General features: G+C 51.6%; 1 protein-coding gene across 1 annotated transcript in view; it reads right to left on the bottom strand.

The window, feature by feature from the left end:
* The window catches only part of PDE9A (phosphodiesterase 9A), a 125,232-nt gene that overhangs the window by 37,301 nt on the left and 62,474 nt on the right, over window positions 1–25,457 (bottom strand). The window contains exons 5-9 of the mRNA XM_065875924.1: window positions 19,171–19,225; window positions 18,200–18,270; window positions 9,380–9,464; window positions 3,286–3,367; window positions 1,695–1,769 (exon numbers count right to left, since the gene is read on the bottom strand). Of these exons, the coding sequence (XP_065731996.1) occupies window positions 1,695–1,769; window positions 3,286–3,367; window positions 9,380–9,464; window positions 18,200–18,270; window positions 19,171–19,225 (368 nt within the window). The remainder of the gene's footprint in view (window positions 1–1,694; window positions 1,770–3,285; window positions 3,368–9,379; window positions 9,465–18,199; window positions 18,271–19,170; window positions 19,226–25,457) is intronic.

Genomic DNA, 25,457 nt, shown 5'->3' with positions numbered 1-25,457 from the left:
CCAGACGCTTCTTGGGTGGCCAGATGCAGTTTTGGGGGCCAGGCGGGCTGTTGAAGCTTTCAGGTGTATCTCTGTAGCTGTTCACCTTTGCCATCCACACTCCAAAGTTCACGGCATCCCCAGAGGCCAGGGCTACCGTCTTTGAGCACCTCTGGTTTGCCACTGTGGGCAGCTAGGTGCTTTTTGGAAGCATCGGGACCCCTCCCAGGCTGCCCGGGGTCATGGAGGTGTGCTGGTGAGGGCCTGGGCCGGCAGACAGCCACACGGGCCGAGCCCACTGGCAGGGGGCTGGTCCCTCCTTTCATCCCCGCCCCGATGGCGGCTGCACATACATCCCGAGTGTGGAGGACCGCCTTCGCATCCCGGCTGCGTGGATCCTTCCACCTCTCAGCGTGAGGGTGGCGTTCCCTCTCTGGCCACAAGCAGCCAGTGCCCCAAGGAGACAGGAACGGCGGGGGTTCCACCATCAGGGCCCCAGCTTTGCTCTTCCTCCCTGTGGGCTGCTGAGGTCAAGACGACTTTGGGGAGAGTGAGATGTGCTCGGTAGCGGCGCTCGGCCACCTGCTGGAAGCAGGGCTGCGAGTTCTGAGCTCCTGTGCGTCCAGGCCAGCAGGCTCCCCTGCTCAGCGAGAGCTTTTGGGACATGAGGTCCTAATGCTTCTCCTGGAAGATGTGACTCTTCTCCTCCTGCCGTGGTCCCCCTCCACCACGTCCATTTCTGATCATGCATTGATCTGGCAGGTGACAGCTGCACACTTAGGACGCCTCCCCCACCCCTGAACTTGCGGCTCCAGCCCTGCGTGCTGACTGGTTGGACGGTTTGGAGCACACGTGTCACCTAGTTCCTTTTCTCAGGTGCCGGCCGGCACGCGGCTCTTCTCAGGGTGGACCAGGCGGGGTGGAGGCGGGACCTGCACTTTCCTGGCCCCTCTTGCTGGGGCTTTTCTCATCCTGGGAGACCAGCCAGGGAAGGCGGTTCACACAGGAGATTCCAGGCCCAGGCGGGGAACGACGACCTGGATGGTGGACGCTCAGCGTGCACCATTCCTTTCCTGGAGCGCAGGGAAGTCGCTCAGCTGATGTCATCCAAGTGGGTGAGCCCCGCCGGGGCTCCCGTGTTACCAAAAAGCTGGCAAGAGTCTGTGGATTCTTGTGGCCTCGTGTCCACGTGGAGGGACTTTTTGTTTTCTCCGGGTTCAGAGAGAGGAAGGTATAACTGATATTATAGACTAAACAACAACAAAACGATCTCCGTGTTTGTGTTTTCTCAGCAAAAGGGGGATTTTAAAGAAGTGTGTTGTTGCTGCAAAAAGTCACTCTGGGTCCCCGAGGCCTCACAGCTGCCCGGGTCGCCTACTCTCAGCAGCCCTCCAGTGGAAGCTCCTTCTTGAAATACTCCCCAAGCCCGCGAGGCCTGCACCCTGCAGGCCCGGGGATCAGGACGCAGCCCGGGGGGCTGCTGGGCGGAGGGGGTGCACCGAGCAGCCAGAGCCCGGGTTCGAGGCCCCACCGCTCACCTGCTCCTTGGCCCTGACGCCCCTTCTCGAGCCCACCAAGAGGCAGTTTGGCCGCCAACCCGGAGAATCAAGTTGAAAGACAAAGAAGACAGAGGAGAAGCCGAGGAGAAGAGCGATGGGGCTGCTCCCGTCTGGTCCCCGAAGCCGGTCCCGCTCCCAGGCGTCTCCTGCACTCACCTCGTTGGGCTCCCAGAGCCAGACATCGAAGGTGGGCTTCCGCAGGGCGTCTACGGTCTCGGGGGACAGCAGGTACTGGAGGGGACAGGAAAGCACTGTAAGCACGCACGGGGGCCTCTGGCTTGAGACGAAGGCTGGCCATGCCTTCTCCACTCTCCTCTTGCCCCCCTCTCAGGACACCTGGGTACCTTCTCAAAGGCTACACCCACGAGAACTCTGGAGGGGTCAGAACTACGGGGACAGACATCCCACCAGTGGTGGTCAGGGGCAGAGCGCCAGGAATGACGGCACAGGGGACGAGGGGGCGCTTGGGGGAGACAGAACGTTCACCCCTTGACCGTGGTGGAGGGTACGTGACCACGTAAACCTGTCACACTTGATGGTGCTCTGCACTGAAGGTGAGCCTTACTGCATGCTAATGACATCCCAAGAAACCAGACTTTAAAAAATACAATAAAGTGAAATCAAGGGAAAAAACTTTTACTTGGCATAAATTCAAATAGTGGCTAAGAAGTTATTTTGAGGTTTGCTTTTGGACGCTGTCACTGGTTTAGCCGTGGGCTATAACAGCCCAGCTTGCTGGGGGCAGGCGCTGGTTCTACGGAAGACCGTTTAGGTTACATTGTCAGAGGAAACAAGATTTTAGACCCAAGACAGTCACGGTGTTTTGGAGTTAGATACAGTCGTCTCCTAGGTCTTTCCGTTTGTTTTTTTAAAAGGAACCACTGCGGAGGACCGGCACCTTTTGTTCTGGGCCTACGCTGGGCCTCGTGACTCCCTGGGGCGGATCCTGAGGTGTGGGTCACGCATTCCTGTGGGGCAGGGCACTTGTGTCCATGTGAAAACCTTGGACAGTATTTAGCTTGTCTTTTGTATCCGAGTTGGGGAACCCCCTGGCAGGGAGGCTCTGGGAGTTTCTTTGCTGCTGTGGGAACAGTGTGTGGTGGGGTGGCCTTGGGCACAGCCAGGCGCCCTGTCTGCAGGACCCCGGCCACTGCGAAGCCCAAATCTTAGTGGGAGAGTATGCAAAGAACAGTTGGGCCAGGGTCCTGCTCAGTCGCCAGCTGCAGGCGCTGTGAGATGGGGGACCACCATCACCGGACCCCTCTTTTGCAGCTGTCTGAAGAACCCTACCCCCGTTCCCAGGGCACTGCTGCTCTAACAAGGGCTGAGGTTCTCTTGTAACTGAGAAATCCTTTGTGACCAAAAAGCAAAACTTCTCACGACAACTACATGTTGTTCAGGGACAGGAGATGCAGCGAAGCAGGTTTTAAATAATTTAGTTAAAAATGAAAGTTCTTTCAAGTAACATTTGCACGTTCACTGAGTCGGCGATGGGGGCTGGCTGGACACCGGGGAGGAGCTCCGATCTCTTGGAGCTTGGTCTGGGACCACTGTGGCTAAACAAACGTCAGAGAGAAAATATATCCTGCCTAAGAAAAACGGCAGCGTTCCACAGCCCAGGGCCCGGGTGGGAGCTGGTTTTGCAGATGTGCAGATGGCAGGGGCCGGGTTGGGAGGTCAGGGGGGCCGAGGGTGGGAGGCTGTGGACGCTGACTGTGGTTTCTTCAGGGGCAGGATGTGACCTTACCTTGGGATAAGCGGGGACATCGCGTCGAGATGTCAACTTCTTGCTGTTATCCAAAAAACTGTATTTACAGGGACAGCTGGTCCTGAAGGGAAAAGCAAAGATTGTTTCTGGCACTGCCGCCTCGGTCTTGGCGTCACTTGGGCGGCGGATTGCGGGGACCTCATCGGAGAAAGACCGAAAAACGCAAAACCCAACCCAATCCGCATCCCACAAACCCCTTTGGTCTTATTTGTTACAGAAGGATAAGTCGTAAAGCCAGTGACGCCTCATTGCTAAACCCCGAAGACCGTGCCTGGACCTCCTGAGATAATACTGAGCTCTCAGCAAACATGGCATCTTCATTTTAGAGAAGCTCCTGAAAATCTCTTTTAAATGATGCGAGCAAAATACGTTTATTCTAAAAAATTCAAAAAACACAGAAGCAAAGTAAAAAAAAGTAAGTCCCCTTTCACCCACTTCTTTCCTCTAAATCTCACACCTGGCAATGCCTTCTGTGAAGTTTGGGGTACCTTTCCAGAACGTTCCTAGGTATGGACACACACGGACAGCCCCTGGTCCTTTTAGATAAGGATGGAATGGTACCAAGTTTCCTCTCTGGCAACTTGCTTTTTCCACTACCATGTCACAAATGCACTGCTGCTGCTTCAGAGAGCTCGACCTCATCAAAAAGCAAGTCCTCGGGCTTCCCTGGTGGCGCAGTGGTTGAGAGTCAGCCTGCCGATGCAGGGGACACGGGTTCGTGCCCCGGTACAGGAAGATCCCACATGCCATGGAGTGGCTGGGCCCGTGAGCCAAGGCCGCTGAGCCTGCGCGTCCGGAGCCTGTGCTCCACAACGGGAGAGGCCACAACAGTGAGAGGCCCGCGTACCGAAAAAAAAAAAAAAAAAAAAAAGCAAGTCCTCCTTGGGACCTGGGGCGTGATGGACCTCATAAGGTCATCAATCCCGCCTCCTGTGATAGACTTTCAGGATGTCCCCAGCTGTTCCCCTTACACACACGTTGAGAGGCGAGTTTGATCTCTGACTCTGCTCTTCATTCCTTAATATCAAGGCATCAAGAACAGAACAGGGACTTCCCTGGCGGTCCAGTGGTTAAGACTTGCACTTCCGATGCAGGGGGCCCGGGTTCTATCCCTGGTCGGGGAGCTAAGATCCCACATGCCTCGGGTTGCGGCAACAAAAGCAAAACAAAACAAAAGAACAGAGCAAAAGGAGCCTGGTGGCTTTGGAGGGAAGCCCCCTTCCGACATCAGGGGCGAGTGTGCTGGCCCGAGGGGGTCACAGCCAGGGACTGCAGGTCGGGGCTGCTCCAGGAGAGCCGGCAGCGCCTGGGCCCCCAGCCCACATGGGCACCTTAACTCCTCCGGAAGGAACTTGAAGTCCCCCCACCTCAAATAGGGAGCACAGCGGGGGTGGCGGGAGGGTCTAACACCCCGCTCCTCCCCCTCCCCCTGCCTTGCGTGAGATTCCCAGGCTGGGGATGGGGCCAGCCCAGAAGCTCATGCAGTTTGTAAATAAACTTCCATCTTCCAGGAGAGCAATTTATACTGTATTGTAAGAGCCGTAAAGAAATTCACATCCTTTAAGCTGCAAGGCTCCTCTGGAGAATTCATCATAAGCAAAGAATTAGACGTAAGCAAACAGCTTGAAGGTATTTATCACAGTGTCTGCTGTTGCTACAGAAACACAAAACCAAACTAGAAGCCACCGGAACGTCCCCCAATGGGAAATAATTTAAACCATGATGGTACTTCAACAGGGAGGACTGTCATGTCATCTTTAATGATGAGTATTATGGGAAGCGAGGGAATTTGGGATGAAAAGGGACAAAGAAACGTTGCCTACAGTACGTCCTGAAAGGTACTGCAAAACAATTGGCCACGGAATGAGGAGCAAAGAACTCACTGGGTGGGCGACATTTGCAGACATTCTGCAAAAATGTCTGAGGCTGCATTTTCATCTACTGACGGTTTACAGTGTTGTAAATGAAAAAAAATTACAACAGTATTTCGTAGCTGTTTTTCAGAACCGGCTGTCTGGGCGTAGAAGAACATCTGGGAAGCTCGGGACTGGATTCTGACTGGGAGCATCGTGGTCGCTGTTATTTTTACTGACTGCCCCCCCCCCCCCCCCAGTATAGTCTGTGCCACTTGCAAACTCAGAATAATACGTCTGCTTCCTTTTTGGGCAAAGAGCCTCAGTGTGACTTTCTTGGCGTGCCGCCGTTCCCTCCCTCCACCCGAGGCTTGCGAAATCATCCGAGCTGCTTAAGACAGCTCCGTGCATGGAGTGGGATTTTAAGACAGATTTAGCAAAAGGGTAACAAAATGAACCAAGAAAACGCGCCAACCAAACGCTTTCCGTGGTCGCCCTTGTCAACGAGAACTCCCGTTTACACACGCATGTCTGAGCAGTGAGAACCTGGTCTGTGACTTAAGAGCATTAGGTAGCATCGTCATTATTTCTTTTCCGCTTTTAACCTCTTTTGTACAAACATGCACACACGTGCTGTGCAGGTCAGTCCCGCGCCTTTCCCAGGAGGGCCGTGTAAGCTTCCACCGCCGAAGATGATCTGACTGCTGGAATCCGCTGCTTCCTTGAAAATCCCAGCGTTGGGAGGTCCTGCCGCGGCCAGGCAGCCCTGCCTGCTCCCTCTTCGGCCCGTCGCCACGGGAACCAGCATCCTCCAGCTGACAGAGCAGCTGGCATGGCGCCTTTTCTTTTCTTTCTGTTTGGGGCTGGTTTTTGCTTTCATTTTCTGTGCTCCCAGCCTCCCCGCTCCTGGGGCTCAGTCCAGTGGTCAAGGCCATTTGTTTGGGATGAAAGAAGAGATGACAGATCCCAGAGTCCTCAGATGCCGCCCCGTGTTCCTGCAGCCCCCACGTGCTCGGCGGGGCCGGGCCCTGCCCTGAATGTGGGCGGGCAATCCTCCCTCTGTCCTCTTGGGGAAAAAGCCAAGAGAAACCCAAGGCCTGCGTCTCAGGGGAGCGCAGCCCGTTCCGAGGGTGTCTGTGGGTCTGCGCCTCATCTGACCCGACGGCCATCCCTATTCCCTGGGGAAAGGCGGTTCTGGTCCACGCAGAGCCCTGGCTCCGAGGCCACGCTGGGGTGTGCCTGTGTGGGGGTGAAGGCGGCCATCGCTTCAGGCTCACTGGCCACCCGAGCGGGTGCAGACCTGAGCTCAGCCAGGCAGGTGCCTTTGTTCCCCTCTCCGCCCCCGAGAGGCAGGATCACCACCCGCTGGGTGGACATCCTCAGAAAGAGCTGCTCAGCTGTGCGACCTCCCCCGCAGGTAACGAGCCTGTTCCCCGGATGCTGGATGACTGCACGGCCCCCTTGCACGATTAAGATGGAACCCAGCCGTCAGCAGAGACGAGGGGCAGTGCAAGCAGCTTATCTTCCATCTGAGTTAATTTCTCCATAAAGAAAAGGGCAGGGCTGTTTGTGTGGGGCACAAAGGGGTGCTAGGCTCCTGGGCCAGCGTCCCAGGTGGGTGTTGCTGCTGTGGATTAGCCCCGAGCCCAGGAGGCTGCATTTCTTTTTTCGCAATGTGTCGGCACTGTTTGAGACTTTACCCCATTCTGTTTTCGATCGAAGAGCCACAATTACCCGTCTCTCACCTACATGAGCTGCTGTGAAAACTGCCTGTTGAGAAGACATGCCTCTAGAGGTGGCTGGGGCACAGGGAAGGCTCCTCTTTGGACCACAGCACTGTGAGTTCCAAACACGTATTGATACTTCTTGCGGGGTGTGGGGGGCGTGGAAGAGCCCCGGCTCTGCCCACTTGGCCCCCGACAGGTGCCTGCAGGTGACGCCTTGCTTCCCCTGTGCTCTGAAATTGGGCAGGTCTTCTCCACATGGTCTATTGTGTCCCCCAAGAATCATATGTTAATGTTCCAACCCCCAGTACCTGTGACTGTGGCCTCATCTGGAAATAGGGCTGTAACAGATGTAATGAGTTAAGACTGGTCACACCAAGTATGATTGGATTAGGGTGGCCCCTAAGCCAATATGACTGGTGTCTTTTTAAAAAAGGGCCATTTGGACACAGAGACAGACACATACGAAAAAAAGGCCATGTGGAGACAGAGGCAGAGACTGGAGTGATGCCCTACAAGCCAAGGGGCCCCAAGAATCGCTGACAACCGCTAGAAGCTGGGAGAGAGGCCTGGAACAGATCCTCCGCGAGAGCCTTCAGAGGGAGCCTGGCCTTCCTGACACCTTCATTTCAGACTTCGAGCCCTCAGAACTGTGGGAAAGTCAATTCCTGTTGTTTTCAGCCCTGCAGGAGCAGCCACAGGAAACTAATACCACCTGGACGAAATTCTGTTTTTTCTCCTGCAACCTGACCCGCAGGGCAGTGCACGCCAGAAAGCACAGCAGGGCATCACGTTGCCCTTGCCCCTGCCCCAGCCTGGCTCTTACAGAAGGGGCGGTGGGGGGGGGGGGTGCCTGCCACACGGCTGGCGGGGCAGGACCAGCAGCGGCGAGGGGGGCGCTCCTGACTCACCCCAGTTGCTCTGGGCAGGTGGCAGGATTGAATCATTTGAGAAGGGACGAGAGGCCTCATTATAAAACACCTTCTGCTTTTGAATCACTACGTCATGCCCATGAAACTAACCTAACACTGTAAGTCAACTATACCTCAAACCAAAACCCAAACCCGAACCCCGCCTCCTGCAAGTGCTCTGTGGGCCGTGTGGCTGCAGGCGACCCTACAGAGAGAACACGGGGGACGGGGCCCAGGGCACCACCCGCTCGCCGCAGCAGACACGGCCCTCGGCCTCGGGCCAACAGTCTGAGGCTGCTCGCAGAGCGGCGGGACAGGGCCTGGCTGACAAGCTTTATCTCCCCTGGGCGTTAGGACTGGCCACGGGACGGAGGTCCACCGACTTCCCCCAAGTCCAATGGGATGAGACATCCCGAAGTCCAAAATACTTGACAAGTGAGCGGGCCACGAACGAGGCGTGGTCCCCGGAAGACATGCGCCACCCGGAGCCCGTCAGGCTAGTCCCCGAGCCCGTCCTGAGGCCGCCAGCCCGGCCCCTCCCCTGCGACCACCAGCTTCCCCTTCCCCTCCTGCACCGAAGGCCCTTGCACGTAGCCACGCTTTGCAGTAAGCAGGTTGCCCTCAATTTTGAAAACTTAGGAAACGATCTTCAAGATGTTGGGTGGCCTCGTAAGCCAACCTGGTGCGCTTTCACAGGGCCGTTCGCAGGTTCATCAGTCCCGTTAAATCCTGCTGAGCCCCAGCTGTAACCTCAGCGTCCTTAGTGGCGTGGCGTCCCGGGGGTGACGGGCCACACCGTCACCATGCGGTCTGTGGACCACGGGCGTGCAGCAACGCAGGACAGCAGACAGTTGCAAGCTGGTCCCGTCAGCAGAGCACCTGGTACAGCCCCGCACACAGCGGGCGCTCGGTGTGTACAACATCCAGCATCACCTTGGCTGACGTGGTGCATCTCTGCCCTTGACCTAAACATCTGCTTTAACCACGGTTTCGGCAAAGGGTCTGGCTGTAGCCCAAACCCCACTTTCCAAAAAATGCCTGGGGCATGCTTTTCCTGGATTTCGGTAGCCTGGGCCACCTCACCCTGGCTCTCCAGGGGATGTGTGGAGGGACCCTTATTCCGTGGGACAAGTGATTTCTGTGTCCAGAATGTGGCATCGCTCCCCTGACGGGCCGCTCTGTGCTATGGGGACGTCCGCACGGGATTGGGGCCTCCGGGACACCAGGACACTCGTCCCCTGGAAGCCAAAGGCCTTTCTCCTTTTATCGTTCCCCTTTTCAAAAAATCGATGCCAACTCTGTTCAAGTTGGGGCCGTGAATCCTAACACTTTGACCTGCAAGAAGATTACTGGCCTTTTCTGTGAAGTCATCCTCCCAGCCTCCCTCTGCCATAAACTCTCTTTTATGATAAGAAAGCTATGTCATCGGAAAGCAAATCCCAGACGGTGCCCACCCCAGCCAGAGCTGGGATCCTCCAGCTCTGCTTTCGGGGGAAACCGCCCCCCCCAGGGCCCCTCTCGGCTCCGCGTGGCCGCGCAGAGCTCTCCCCGGCCATCTGCCGCACTTGCCCAGCGCAGACCTTACCTGTTGCTTCTAGCTGCCAGCTCGTCCCTCATCTTTTTAATGTCACTCTTGCATTTCTCAACCTCCACCACTTTCAGTCCTTCCACTGGAGACCAAGAGAAACGAGGGGGTTACCAAGGATACACGTGGAGGCTGGGGAGGCTGGTAACTGGGGGCTCGCCCGTGGCTCCCACGTCCCCGGGGGTGAGGGGCGGAAGCTGGCTCAGACACTGGTTCCCAGTCCTGCCCACGCCGCTGATTCTCAGGCCTCCCCCCGCCACGCGGCTCAGCCACAGCCTGTTCGTCACGTTCATCCACACGGGCCCTAGAGGACAGAAGCCCCTCCCCCTCCCCGCTTCCCAAATCTCCACTGTTCCCGCACCTACTTCTTGCTTTTTCTCCGTACCCCTAAGCGCCAGCTGAGGACACGGGACAGAGGATCTTTTATCCCCAAAAGGAAAAGGGGGTACGTGTTCCCAGGGTAGTAAAATGCAATGAAGGGCTCGGGGAGCAAAACCACAGCCCTCCCAGCAAGGATGAAAATTTCGTTAAGGTAAAAGCTTTGCATTTGAAGGTCCTGGGTAGAGCAGTTAACCGGGAGAAGCGCTGACTTGAAATGGATGAGAAGTGATCAGGCCACAGGTGAAGGACAAGCGGAACCTGCACCTGGTCACGTTCCCAGGGTCCTGCAGCACTGGGTCCCCTAAGTCAGAACACTATGTGTTTTTTCATCAAAGGATGAACTGGCGCTTACGCCTGCCAGCGAGCATTCAACTTCAAGACGTTCACTCTGGCAGGTGCATATTTAGCTCAGAAACGCTGCCAGTTTTGGAACGGCTTTCAGATTAGAGTCAGGTCATAAGAAATAAAGAAGATTAGCTTTGTTTCTTGGTAATCACACCTCGATTTTTATGCAGAAAGATACTACCCACGATGCCACTCATTCCCCTTTCCATCAAGCGGCTCGGAATATGGCTAAAAATAAAATGCAGGTGATTTCTAAGAGAAAAACAAAGCAACTCAGCAACTTCCGTGGGCTTCCACCCGTCTCCCATCCGGAGGAGCTGTCAGCAGCTCTGGGGCTCGCGGCTGGGGGAATTCTCCCAGCGCCGAGCCCCCGGGCAGCCTGCCAGGAACCACAATCTCCCTGGGTGGGTTTTCTAAACATTTCAGTGTCAGGGGCCAAGCGGGGGCGAGATTATGTGGAACCACTGCTTCTTTCTGTCCAGTGGCAGGAATCTGGAGGATCTGATACTCGGATCTGGTCCCGGTGACCTGCTTCTGTGCCGTGCGGGATGCCAAGGGAGAGACTCAAACACCATCTCCACCCTCCTGTACCAGGACGCGGGACCAGCGAGGTGGGGAAGCCAGGGAACTGGACATCGGTACTTTGTGCTCCCACCAAAAGCCCACACCCTCCTTTGGGGTGCGGTGCCCTCAGCACTTTCTCGCATTGCGGACCCCATTAGGAGGTGGATGAAACCATGGGTCCTCTTCCAAGAAAAAGCACATTAGCATACACCCTTTACGGTTTGCATTTGGACCAGGCATGCGCGGCCTCCCAGACATTTCTCGGCCGCCATGCCATTGCAGGACGCTTACCCAGAGGAGGAGAGGACCACCGCGGAGCTGTGTCTGCGGGTCTGCGAATGGGACAGATGGTAGATTCAACATCAGTGGCAGGAAGGGACCCAGGAAGGGGTTGTTAACACGTGAAGGGCAGAAAATTTTGGAAAGTTGGATAGATATGGAGAAGAGACATGGCATGTGGCATAGACTTGGATCCAAAAAGTGGATCCATCTGGGGAAGAGATGGAACACGCAGTATAGAGTCCAAACAGGGTAGCGGTGCCCTGCCTGCAGGGTCCACGGGTACCATTCATTCCGTTTCCAGCATCACTTCTCTGAATACAAAATAACCTATGATCGTTGTAGAAAATGGAGGAAATACAGAGTATCTTAAAGAAGGGTATTTAAAAATTTATCCATGGGACTTCCCTGGTGGCCCAGTGGTTAAGAATCCGCCTGCCAATGCAGGGGACACGGGTTCGAGCCCTGGTCCGGGAAGATCCCACATGCCGTGGAGCAACTAAGCCCGTGAGCCACAACTACTGAGCCTGTGCTCTAGAGCCCGCGAGCCACAACTACTGAGCCTGTGTGCCACAACTACTGAAGCCCGTGCGCCTAGAGTCCGTGCTCTGCAGCAAGAGAAGCCACCGCAGTGAGAAGCCCGCGCACCGCAACCAATGGTAGCCCCCGCTCGCCGCAACTAGAGAAAGCCTGCGCGCAGCAACAAAGACCCAACACAGCCCCAAAAAAAAAATTATCCATGATCCTATTGGCCCAGAGAACTCATTTAATATTGTATATATTGGTGTGTATCCTTCCAGGCATTTTTCTCCCACCCCCATGCAATCTAAATATTTATCTTTCTTAATTTAAAAAAGGCAGAATTGGGATCATGTTTTCTCATCTGCTTTTCTCCATCATCAACAAGTCAAGGGTGCTCCTGTTAGCATCTGCCTCGTAGCTCATGGCTTTTGCTGGTTGCCTGATGTTTGATTGTGTGGTATTGAAATTGATGTAGATCAGGTTCCTTGGCCATTTATCGGGGGTGATGTTAAGATTAAGCCTTTTGGGCAACACGGAATGATAGAATTTACTGTAATGATGTTTATGAAATACAGCCTGGTTGCCAAGGAAACTGATAGTAAGTAATGAGATGGCGAAAGTGCGTTCGTTAATCAATGGAAGAGAAAAACAATGCGTCACGGGATTAAAGAGCCAGACCGCCGGGTGGAAGCCAGGAGGCAGTGAGAGCGCTCGCGGATTCAGGCACCAGCAGACCCAGGGCTGCCGCTCCCAGGCCTTGCTGGACACCAGGATGCCTCGTGGAAGATCCTGGGGGAGTGAGAAGGCCGTCCGAGCTGGGCCTCCCCCAGGTCCTGGCACTGACACCAGGGAGGACTCAGGGTTGAGACGGATGTCAGTTTCCCACTTGTCAGTCTCAAACTTGAAACCCTCGGACTTTAGAAGGGGCTGTGTGGGCCTCTGTAGGTCACGGCCACCCTAGAGGACCTTTTTTTTTTTTTTTTTTTTTTTTGCAGTATGCGGGCCTCTCACTGTTGTGGCCTCTCCCGTTGCGGAGCACAGGCTCCGGACGCGCAGGCTCAGCGGCCATGGCTCACGGGCCCAGCCGCTCCGCGGCATGTGGGATCTTCCCGGACCGGGGCACGAACCCACGTCCCCTGCATCGGCAGGCGGACTCTCAACCACTGCGCCATCAGGGAAGCCCTAGAGGACCTTTAAGAATGATTTTCTAAGAGGGACACTGGCTTCGGGGACGGGGCCTCAGCAGGCAGGAGTAACAGCACGGTCACGGTCAGGTCACGAAGGCAGCTCTGTCCTACTCCCTTCTCCCCCTGACCCACTGGGCTCTCCTAAGAGGCTGGCTGTGGGCAGGCGAGGCCCTAGTTAGGCTGCAGAGCTTTGGAAGTTGTTTATAGCCACGTAGGAATAGAGCCTCGGGTTTCAGCACTTCCTCCAAGGACTTTGGTAAAGAATTTGCATAAAGCACAATTTCCCCGGTGACAAAAAGAAAAGCAAGCTTTGGTTTCAGTTTTCTGGGTTGTTTGCATGACCTGGCTGTAAACTTTGCCCCATGGGGCCAGCTCTCTAGTCTGTAGGTTGTGGGCCAGGCCCCGGCAGGGACAAACGCTGAACAGGGGCAGGACTGCCCTGTGCCCACCGCAGGGCGCCTGGGCCCTTCCCGCAAACAAGGAAGGACAGGAGGGAGGGGCGCCCCTGGCTGGCCCATCTCCAACCGGGAAGTGAGGGGAGGCCCTGGATGTCCTGTGTTTAGGAAATGGCTTCTCACCTAAGCGAGACCCCAGCCTCCCGAAGAAGGAAAACATTTCGTAGAAAAGGAAGGAAAGCTTTCAGCGTGAATTAAGAGCTATGGCAGAATTTACATTTGATTCCAAAGAATTATACACTTGAGAAGGTCAAAAAAAAAAAGGCAGGAAATTCCATTTAAAACAAGTCAAATCAATGTAATGTGGTTTACAGATGGGCAGTTCTAGCTGGTGCCTCTTTGAATTCAAGAGGCAGAGAACAGCTCCGAACAGCTCACACATACCAGACAAAGTGTGTGTGTGTTTCTGTGTGTATGTACACGGGGGTTCGTGTATGTGTGCGAGTGTATGTGCCTGCGTTTCTGTGTGTGCTTACGTGTGTGTGTGTGTGTGTGTGTGTTTCTGTGTGTATGTACACGGAGGTTCGTGTATGTGTACGAGGGTATGTGCCTGCGTTCCTGTGTGTGCTTACGTGTGTGTGTGTGTGCGTGTGTGTTTCTGTGTGTATGTACATGGGGGTTCATGTATGTGTGCGAGGGTATGTGCCTGCGTTTCTGTGTGTGCTTACGTGTGTGTGTGTGTGTGTGTGTTTCTGTGTGTATGTACACGGAGGTTCGTGTATGTGTACGAGGGTATGTGCCTGCGTTCCTGTGTGTGCTTACGTGTGTGTGTGTGTGCGTGTGTGTTTCTGTGTGTATGTACACGGGGGTTCGTGTATGTGTGCGAGGGTATGTGCCTGCGTTTCTGTGTGTGCTTACGTGTGTGTGCGTGTGTGTGTGTATGTACATGGGGGTTCGTGTATGTGTGCGAGGGTATGTGCCTGCGTTTCTGTGTGTGCTTACGTGTGTGTGTGTGTGTGTGTGTGTGTATGTACACGGGGGTTCGTGTATGTGTGCGAGGGTATGTGCCTGCGTTTCTGTGTGTGCTTACGTGTGTGTGCGTGTGTGTGTTTCTGTGTGTATGTACATGGGGGTTCATGTATGTGTGCGAGGGTATGTGCCTGCGTTCCTGTGTGTGCTTACGTGTGTGTGTGTGTGCGTGTGTGTTTCTGTGTGTATGTACACGGGGGTTCGTGTATGTGTGCGAGGGTATGTGCCTGCGTTTCTGTGTGTGCTTACGTGTGTGTGCGTGTGTGTGTGTATGTACATGGGGGTTCGTGTATGTGTGCGAGGGTATGTGCCTGCGTTTCTGTGTGTGCTTACGTGTGTGTGTGTGTGTGTGTGTGTGTATGTACACGGGGGTTCGTGTATGTGTGCGAGGGTATGTGCCTGCGTTTCTGTGTGTGCTTACGTGTGTGTGCGTGTGTGTGTTTCTGTGTGTATGTACATGGGGGTTCATGTATGTGTGCGAGGGTATGTGCCTGCGTTCCTGTGTGTGCTTACGTGTGTGTGTGTGTGCGTGTGTGTTTCTGTGTGTATGTACACGGGGGTTCGTGTATGTGTGCGAGGGTATGTGCCTGCGTTTCTGTGTGTGCTTACGTGTGTGTGTGTGTGTGTCCATATCTGGTCGGGTACAGTGGAGCAGCCCGGCAGTCATATTCCTGGCAGCCTTCCCAGGCCAGCAGTGCAGGCCGGCTTGCTTCTGGCAACTCTGCAGGGTCAGGGCTGACCTTCTGAGTGGCCGGGATGACCAGTTCCCCAAGTGACCTGCGGGAGAGGTCCAGCTGCAGAATCCCTGTCCTCAAAAGGCCTCCCCTGTCCATTTCCAAAGTCCCTGCGATGTCTTCGGGGGAGGCCCTGATTGCTGTGTCTGGGCGGCTCTTAGGAACTCACACCCCCCCGGGGCTCAGCACAGATGACGTGACCGCGCCCACCTTCGCGCTAACGCAGAGGCGGGTGGAGCCCGGGGAGCGGTCAGCCACAAGCGCCAGGAAAGGATGCGCCCAAAGCCAGGTGGAGTCCAGGGAGGACGAGGGCCCCCTCCGGGGGTGCGTGGGCCCCCATGGCCACGTTCCTGTGGGCAGCGGGCAGCCGGGAGGTGGTGGGGAGGCCAGGGGCTGATGCAGGGAGAGGTGCCAAAGTGGGCCATGGGGGGAGGCCGCTGCCCACACCCGGCCACCTGACCGCAGCTCCTGGAACCCTAACCCTAACGTCCTCTCCCTCCTGAGAAATGCAAGCTCTCTCCATCCCACTCCTTCAGTGCCCAGGTCTCTGGTGCTAGAAATTAATACCACTAGTAAAAACACTAGTAATTTTGCAGTGAGCCTGAGCTGGGGGATGAAGGGGTGATGCCATCCTCCGGGTAATTTATGCGCACGTGCGTGAATTATCTGATTTACACCAGGAGCCCCAGGAGGAGATGCGAGCTAGTTTTGGAGGATTCCGGGCAAGGACATGCTGGGGAGGTCATCGGGGATCCATCCTTTAATGGTCCTCAATCCACAAGCCACTTGAAGGCAAAATAAAAACACTTCTCGGCCTGATTGGTGTCCCCTCGGCCAGATACCGGAAGCCTCTCAAGTTGAAGTCAACACAGCTCCCTGTAGGAGTTCTGAGAATTAATTAACGGCCTCTTCAACTTGTCTGTTTCCAAGGAACGGCGGCACTGGAGCTGGCTTCCGTGTGGGGCGGGGTGAAGTGGTCTGAGGCGCCGGAGGAGAGGACGACGAAGCAGGAGGCACCTGTCACCCCCCAGCCTTCCCCACCCCCTGGGCATCTGCTCTCCAGGTGGGGACTGTATGACTCTTCATCTCTGTGATTGTAGGTGGTGACTCAGCACTGAATGCTTTCTGTGTTCTTTGGCTGAACCTCTTCCCACGTCCAGAGAGCTCCCTACTCTACGGGGCTTGGTGGGAAGCTGAGCTTGTCGCCCACGGCAGAAGATGGAAACCCCAAACGCTCACGGCAGTGGGTTGAACTGTGCCCCTGTAAAGGACAGGCTCACATCCTGACCCCCAGAATGAGAGTGTGACCTTGTTTAGAAAAAGGATCTCGAGATGAGATCATTCTGGGTGAGGGTGGGCCCTAAATCCACAGACAGGTGTGTCCTGATGGGACGACCTGAATGCAGATGCAAGGGGAGAAGGCCACGTGCAGGCGGCGGCAGCCTGGAGTGATGAGGCCACACGCCAAGGCCCGTGGGCGTCCTGGAAGCTGGAGCAGGCCTGGGACACATTCCCCTCCAGAAGGAACTGACCCTGCCGACACCGTGATCTCGGACTTCCGGCCTCGCGACAGTGGGGGAATTCATTTCTGTTGTTTTAAGCCCCCCAGTTTGCAGTGCTTTGTCATGAGAGCCACAGGACACTAACACTTGCTTTCCTTGGCCGTCCTTGCAGCGAGGGTGTGGGCACCTGATTCAGCTCTGTCCAGACTCTGGATCTGTAGCTCGTGTACAGAGAAGCAGCCTGATGTATGCAGCAGTGGCCACAGGGGCTATGGGGGTCCAAGCACAGATCTAGGGTTGCCGGGGCGGGTACTGTACATCTGGGGCTCAGATCCACCAGGTCGGCATCCTCACAGCATCAGCTCTACGTGGGGTTTGGGGCATCGCTCCTGCTGCAGAGCTACTGAGCCCTGGTCCTGAGCCCTCCTGACACCCAGGGGAGCTCCCCCAATCCCTTAGGGCAAAACCTCTTTTCTGCTCAGTACAGCCATGACCAGTGTTTGCGGCCGTAGCCGCGAGGCCAGCTGTCACAGCTGCTTTCTAACCTGTACCCTCAGGCCTTCCCCGCCCTGCTGTGGTGCTGGCTCCCCATGGGGAAAGGTGATGGTGAGAGCAGCCCCACCAGGACCCCGGGGCTCGTTCCGGTTTTATTTACTTTTCCAATTTGCTGAGTGAACTTCAGCAGGTCACTTAATCTCCTGGTGGCTCCTTCATCACCAATGGGGAAAATAAAACTGTTCTGAAGCTCTAATGACCAAATGGATTTTATTTTTTTACCCAAACCAAAGTTTCTTTATTATGAAGCTCTCTCTTTTGAAAAAACATCCAGCAGAAACAACGTGCTATATTCCAACCCCTTTATTTTTAGGGTACCAGTAACCACTCCCAGAAAACTAAGTTCACAGCAGTTTCTGGGTACCATGATTTTGGGGGGGAGAAAAACAAAGCTCCCAGGGTGATAGGACCAAATGGATATTTAAAATGCTGCCACACTTTGAAAAGGGTAACTATAAAAATCACGATTAAAGTTATTTAGGTGAATTGGTTTCGGACATGATCCTGAATGTTTTTTCTTGTAAAAAATCCAAGCAATTCATACAAGATACGAAAAGTGACATTCAGTGAGTCAGCCAGGTAGAGTCCGTGATGCCACGACCCCGACGGCCTCAGGTTTGGAGTGTGTTTACTCATTCCGGAAGTCAGTAAATGTGGTGCCCATGAGCCATTAACCTTGGCCTTGACACTGACAAAGAGCCTTCCCGTTGTGCATTGAATGGGGAATTGCGGGTCACGCGGAATTCAAGCTTTGTTCCTTATTTGATGGACGGGCACACAAAGGGTGAGTGACTGGAAGCCGTCTTCCTCCCAGAGTTTCAGCTATTTGGTCACTGAGTCAAGACTTGGTAATGATTTAGTGGACATCCTCCCCCCAAATTGTGAAACCACAGAGTATGGGTCGGTGCATTCTCATTTTTGTAAAAACACACACACACAAGTTATTCTGCAGAAGTTCTTCCCTGGAGGGGGCTACGTCTGGGGGCCTCACGGTTTCCTTCTGTGCTCTCCTGCACTGAAGAGCCCCTATTCCAGGGGCTGTGCTACGACAAGTACCACATTGCAAGTTACTGCATACTTATAAGATGGCACTTATAACATGTCATATGTTACTGAGTTACTTTTAAAATAGAAATAAAACACTTAAGATTCATCACTGTTCTAGCCCTTGTTAACTTCAAAGGTAACTTTCGCGCATTTCCCAGAGAAAAGACATTTGCTGTCAGCCTCGGCTCCGTTGCCATCACCAAGCGCCACGGTTTTAAGTGGTTACTTTAAGCAGAGGTTAAAAGACAAATCAGCAAAAGGGAATCAACATGCCACTCACATTCAACGCGCTTCTCTAGCACTGCCAAGTGATGTGCAACTTCAGCTTTCAGTTCGTTGATTTTAAATGCTCTAGGAAGGAAAAAACAAAACAAAACAACATAACTCATCAAATTCTCCAAGTTAAAATGGGTTCAGCCAACATCTGCTGACTCCCTGCCGTGGTGAGCCCTACAGGTGGGCTGGTGAGGGGCTCGAACAGAGGAGTTGCTTTTAAGGAACTCACGGGAGATGGGGAGGGGTGCTGAGGGGAAGGAGGAAAAAGATACCCCTCTGAATTATCTCAAAGGTGTATTTTCCAAGATGCGAACGTAAAGCAGGTATGCTTACTTCCCCATACGTGGGCAGTGAGCAGATGCTCTCTGGGGAGGACCGTGTCCTCTGCTCACAGAGGGCATGGTCCAGCCCCACACCCTGCCCTGCTGGGCACAGACCATCTCAGGGGACCTGAGGTGCCCTTCTCCGGGAGGCTCCAACCCATTCAGTTCAACAACTCCTGGGCTTTAAGAAAATACCCTACGGCCTTTCCCCATTTTAACTACCCTCGGGCAGTGAGATGCCACAGCCAGGTGACTGAGAAATGGAAAGCACTGACCCAGAACCGGCAGGATAACTCGGAATGGAGAGGAAGCCGCACAGCTGCACAGGATCTCTGTGGACGCTGTCAGCTCTTGTAGGTTGAAGTCCTAGCCCCAGAAGAGCCAGCTGGGAAGATTACCAGCAACACGGGCTCTCGTTCTGAAAACACCCACTTGACATGGTCTGTGGCACCTGGTATCTGTTTTCCTGGACCCCATCCAAGCTGGCTTAGGTACGTAAGTCCCCAAAGGATCCACTGGGGAGGCAGCTTCTGGGGGCAAGTGACGTATCAGAGCCTGCCGGCCGAGACAGCCTCAGAGCAAGTGGCCCACCCCAGCCATGAAGAGGAAAAGCGCCCAGCTCTGGAGATGACGTATCTAGAAGATTCTGTACCTTGAGAACTGCTCTGCCACCTGGGTCAGCACGCTCTGGATCAATTCTTCTTTCTCTGCAGACGAAGAAAGAAAGACTGATGGGAAAGGGCGCGCTGTGCGGACCACGGGTTGAACCCGCACGTCGTGGGCAGCGGCGCCAACACCGTGCCCGGGAGCCACCTGGGAGCCTGGAGGGATGCTCTGGCCGCCTCTCAGCCGCAGGGCCCCTCCTGGGCCCGGGATTTCCTGTCCACCTTCAGATGCTTTTTCCCTCCTGGACTGCTTTCCGCGGTGCCTGGGCAGAGTGACCAGGGCTGAGGTCCTCCCACGTCACCAGCCATAAAAAGCAGGCAGGACTGGGTCTCTAAATACGGGACATTTTCATGTGGTGCCCTGGTCCGTTTTATGGGGGCAATTACTATGACAAAGCGCGTTCAAGGCATATTTTGAGTGCAAAACAGTGCTCTCACAGCAGGTCCCAGAGAGAGGAAGCAGGCCGGGGTGAGCAAGTTTGTCCCTTTGTTGCCGGGCACATAAAACCGGGCTGGGTGGCTGGTTTTACGAGGTTCAGGTCCCAGGCTGAATGTAACCTGCCTGTCTTCCTGTTTCCTGACCGGGCCCAAGGCGGGATGCCTCATAGGAAGGTGTAGACTGCACGGCACTGTTCCAGCAACTCCACCCTCTGAGGAAGGGAGGGTTCTCCTCCTGGGTCCAGATGGCCATTTAGTTCACGCCCTGAAACGCTGGGAACCTAAACTCATGTCATCTTCTATATTGACTCTAAAACCAACACAAGTCAAAACTAAACCAAGCCTGTCCAGACGAACAAAAAAACCTTGATAATCCAATCTGGCAACAGGGCTGAAAAGCTAAAAATGATCCAGTGTCTTCATTTCTAGGAGAAAGGTGTTCACCACGATGTTATTTAACACAGTGAAAACTGTAACGGCCTATGTACCCATCAGCTACACGTCACCTATGGCATGTAAGTGATGGTATATCTGTACTGTGGAAACATATTCTGCTATTAGGAATAGCATCTTGGAAAATGTTCATGTCTGTTGTTAAAGTACAGTGTGATCACATTTCTGAAAACTTGGGAGGATACATTCCAAAATAATAATTGCAGTTACTTTTTGGTTGTAAGATTATATATACACTTTTCCCCCTTATTTTTGTTTCTCTATATCTAATACATTTCTGTAATAAACATATGTTAATTTCATAAACGTATTTTAAAAATTAATCTAAATCGACCTCTGGGACCTTATTCCTTCACTTGCCAAATGAAAGGGTGGACCAGATGACCCAAGGTTTCCTCTGGCTTTAGCATTCTATAACTTGATGAGAAGAAGGGAAACAACGTCTCGTTGTATCTCTTGGAAATATAAGAGTGAAAATGTCAGCCAGGAAACTTCATTGAGCCGTATGTTGAGCGGATCCAAGTTCTATCCTTCAGAGAGGCCCACACCTATCAGGGGAGAAAGGTGGTGACTCCACAGACAAGAGTCACCAGAGAGAAGGTTTCACAGCCCTCCGCGGTGAACTCCGCAGGACTTTAGGTCACTTCTTCTGAAATCTTTTGCACAGCAAAGCAAACCATAAATAAGATGAAAAGATAACCCTCAGACTGGGAGAAAACATTTGCAAACGAAGCAACTGACAAAGGATTAATCTCCAAAATATACAAGCAGTTCATGCAGCTCAATATCAAAAAAACAAACAACCCAATCAAAAAATGGGCGAAGACCTAAATAGACGTTTCTCCAAAGAAGACACACAGATGGCCAACAAACACATGAAAAGATGCTCAGCATCACTAATCATTAGAGAAATGCAAATCAAAACTACAATGAGGTATCATCTCACACCAGTCAGATGGCCATCATCAAAAAATCTACAAACTGGAGAGGGTGTGGAGAAAAGGGAACCCTCTTGCACTGTTGGTGGGAATGTAAACTGATACAGCCACTATGGAGAACAGTATGGAGATTCCTTAAAAAACTAAAAATAGAACTACCATACGACCCCGCAATCCCACTACTGGGCATACACCATGAGAAAACCATAATTCAAAAAGACACATGCACCCCAATGTTCACTGCAGCTCTATTTACAATAGCCAGGACATGGAAGCAACCTAAGTGTCCATCGACAGATGAATGGATAAAGAAGATGTATATATATTCCATATATACAATGGAATATTACTTGGCCATAAAAAGGAATGAAATTGGGTCATTTGTAGAGATGTGGATGGACCTAGAGTGTGTCATACAGAATGAAATAAGTCAGAAGAGAAAAACAAACATCGTATATTAACACATATATGTGGAATCTAGAAAAATGGTACAGGTGAACCTATTTATGGGGCAGGAATAGAGACGTAGATGTAGAGAATGGATGTGTGGACACGGGTGGGGGAAGGGGAGGGTGGGATGAATTGGGAGATTAGGATTGATATAAACACACTACCATGTGTAAAATAGATAGCCAGTGGGAACCTGCTGTATAGCACAGCAAGCTCAACTTGGTGCTCTGTGATGACCTAGATGGGTGGGATGGGGGGAGGAGGGGAGGGAGGTCCAAGAGCATGGGGATATAGGTATACGTACAGCTGATTCATTTCGTTGTACAGCAGAAACTAACAGCATTGTAAAGCAACTATACTCCAATAAAAAATATATAAATAAAAGTTTAAAAAAGTAATGTATCACATAACCTTCAAGAGTTAGTGATCTGTCTCAAAGTCTTGAGATATATTTAAAAGTCTATCAACGGGGGCTTCCCTGGTGGCGCAGTGGTTAAGAATCCGCCTGCCAATGCAGGAGACACGGGTTTGAGCCCTGGTCCGGGAAGATCCCACACGCCACGGAGCAACTAAGCCCGTGCGCCGCAACTACTGAGCCTGCGCTCTAGAGCCTGCAAGCCACAACTACTGAGCCCGTGCGCCACAACTACTGAAGCCCATGCACCTAGAGCCCGTGCTCCACAACGAGAGAAGCCACTGTAATGAGAAGCCTGCTCGCTGCAACTAGAGAAAAGCCCACAAGCAGCAACGAAGACCCAATGCAGCCAAAAATAAATAAATAAATAAATTTAAATAAAAATATGTTTAAAAAAAAAAGTCTGTCAACGACTGCAGAACACATATTCTTTTCAGGTGCCTACAAAGTGTATACCAAAATAGACCATATGCTGTCCACACACACACACAAAAACCCGCAACAAACGTAAAGGAACTGCAACCATATAGAGTATGGTCTCTGACCTTTAAGAGAATCAAACTAGAAATCAGTAACAGAAAGATAGCAGGAAAATCTCCAAACACTGTGAAGCTAAACAACACACTTCTAAGTAATACATGGGTCAAAGAGGAAGTCTCAAGGGACCTAAAAACAGACATTGAACTGAATGAAAATGAAAATACAACACATCAAAATTTAGCTGTGGGACACAACTAAAGCAGCGCTGAGAGGAATATTTATAGCACTACATGCTTGCATTAGCAGAGAGGAAAACCCTCAACACAATAATCTAAGAACCTAAAAAAAGAAGAGCGAAATAAACCTAAAGCAATAGCAGAAGGAAGGAGATAATAAAAAGCAGAAATCTATGGAACAGAAACAGAAAAACAAGCAGAAAACCAATGAAACAAAGGGCCGGTTATGTAAAAATATCAATAAACTGACAAATCCCTGGCAAGACTAAGAAACACAGATCACCAATATTTGGAATGAAAAGGGGGACAGCACTACAGACCCTGCAGACATCAATAGGATAACAAGGGAACAACCACAAACAACTCTAAACACATAACTTTGACATCCTAGATGAAAATGGACCAATTCCTAGAAAAGTGTGAACTAGTACACTCGTCCAATATGAACTAGGTAATCTGAAGAGCCTGTGTCTATTCAGGAAACTGAATTTCTAATTAAAAAACTCCCCCCATGGAAATTCCCGGTGCAAATGGTTTCACTGGAGAATTCTACCAAACATTTAAAGAAGAACTAATACAATTCTGACCAATTTCTTCTAGGAAACAGAAGAGGAGGGTACACTTCCCGATTCATTTTATGAAGCTAGTATTAACCCGATACTAAATTCAACAAAGACAACAACAAAAAAGAAAACTACAAATCAATATCCCTCGTTAATGCGGAAGCAAAAACCCTTAACAAAATATTAGCAAGAGAATTCAGCAAGATATAAAAGTAAAACCGATAAGTGAGTTCAGCAAGTCACAGGATACAAGATAAATATACAAAATTGATTATATACTAGTGACGACCATGGAGACTCTGAGATTACAGTCACAACACCATTTACAAACACTTAGAAAAGCTCAAACAGCTTAAGTGTAAATATAACAAAACGTATGCAGAAGCTGTGTGCTGAAAGAAATAAAAAAAGATATATAAATGGCGAGACCTACCATTTTCATGGTTCGAAAGACTCAACATAGTAAAGATGTCATTTCTCCCCAGATTAGCACAATTCCTATCAAAACCCCACCCAGACTTTTTGTAGAAATAGACAAGATTATTCTAACATTCCCATGAAAATGCAAAGGAACCAGGAGAGCTAAAACAATCTTGAAAAAGAAGATAAAATGGGACAAATCAGTCTATCTGACTTTAAGACCTATCACGTAGCTAATAATCAAGACCGTGACATTCGTGGAATGTTAGACACAGATAACAGAACAGAGGACCCAGAAGGATACCCACACAAACACGCCCAACTGATCCTTGACCAATGAGCGAAAGCAATTCAATGGTGGAAAGACTGTTTTTCCAATGAATGGGGCTGGAGCAACTGAACTTTCACAGGCACAAAAATAAGCCTCGAATTAAACCTCACTGTTTACATAAAACTTAATGCAAAGTGGACCCTGGATGTAAAATCGAAAACTATAAAACTTTTAGGAAAAAAAATAGGGGAAAATGTTCAGGTTCTTGGGCTAGGCAGAGAGTTCTGATTTCACACCAAAAACACAGTCCATAAAAGGGAAAATTGATAAACTGGGCTTCATCAAAAGTAAAACTTTTCCTCTGAGAAGAATCCTGTTAAGAGGATGAAAAGCTATAGTCTGGGAAAAAGATATTTGCAAACCACGTATCTGACAAAGACTTGAATATAGACGATGAAAAGAACTGTCAAAACTCTACAGTGAAAAACAGAACAGCCCAATTTGAAAATGGGCAGAACACACGAGCAGACATTTTACTGAGAGAATATATAGATGGATGACAAGCACATGACAAGTTACTGAGCTACATGAGTCACTGGGAAATGCAAATTAGAACCACACTGAAATATCACTGCACACTTATCAAAAAAGCTAAAATAAAAAAAAAAGTGACAACCCCAAATGCTGGAAAAGATGTGGAGAAACTGGATTACTCACACATCGCTGGTGGGAATGTAAAACGGTACAGCTACTCTGGAAAATGGTTTGGCAATTCCTTAAAAAAACTAAACATGTAAGTACTGTATGTCTGACCTAGCAATGGCCCTCTGGGGCAGGAATGACAAGTTATGTTCACACAAAAGCTGGTACATGATGTTCAGAGCAGCTTTTATTTTTAATTGCTCCAAACCAGAGACAACCCAGATGCCCTTCAGTAGGTGAAAGGGTAAGCAGACTGCATTCCGGCCACACCATGAAATATTACCCAGTAATAAAAAGGATTGAACTTGTGATACACGTACCAACCTGGATGCATTTCCGGAGAATTATGCTGAGGGAATAGAGTCAACCCCCAAACTCACCCACTGGATGAATGCATTTATAGAACATTCTTGAAACGACAGAAGTATATAAAGATGGAGAACGGATTAGCGAGTGCCAGGGGTTAAGGACGGGTGGGGAATAGAAGGGAGGGATCTGGGGGAGGCTATAAAAGGAGGGCTCGTGCGTTGGGGGGATGGAATGCTCTGTATCTGGACTGCATCAGTGTCAACAGCCCAGGGGTGATATCTTACTACAGTTTGAAAGATGTTACCACTGGGGGAGAAAGGGTAAAGTGTGCCTGGGTCTCTCCGCCTTTTTTCTTACAACTGTATGTGACTCTATAATCATTTTAAACGGTTTACTAAAAATTCAATAGATAGAATGGAAAGAAAAAGTTAAGGGGGAATTTTCCCTTGGACTTTTGAGGTGGGCTCCTTTGAGCATTATAGGATTTTGATGCCGAAATTTATCACTGCCCCAGCAGTAATAACGCTTCTCGCCACTTCATCCCATACCTTCCTGCTCCCAGCTCAGTCCAAGGTGTGGACACTCGTATTCCGGTCCAC

This window comes from Phocoena phocoena, chromosome 4, assembly GCF_963924675.1.
Source record: "Phocoena phocoena chromosome 4, mPhoPho1.1, whole genome shotgun sequence".
Classification (NCBI taxonomy): Eukaryota; Metazoa; Chordata; class Mammalia; order Artiodactyla; family Phocoenidae; genus Phocoena; species Phocoena phocoena.
This window is presented reverse-complemented; position numbering and strand designations above follow the sequence as displayed.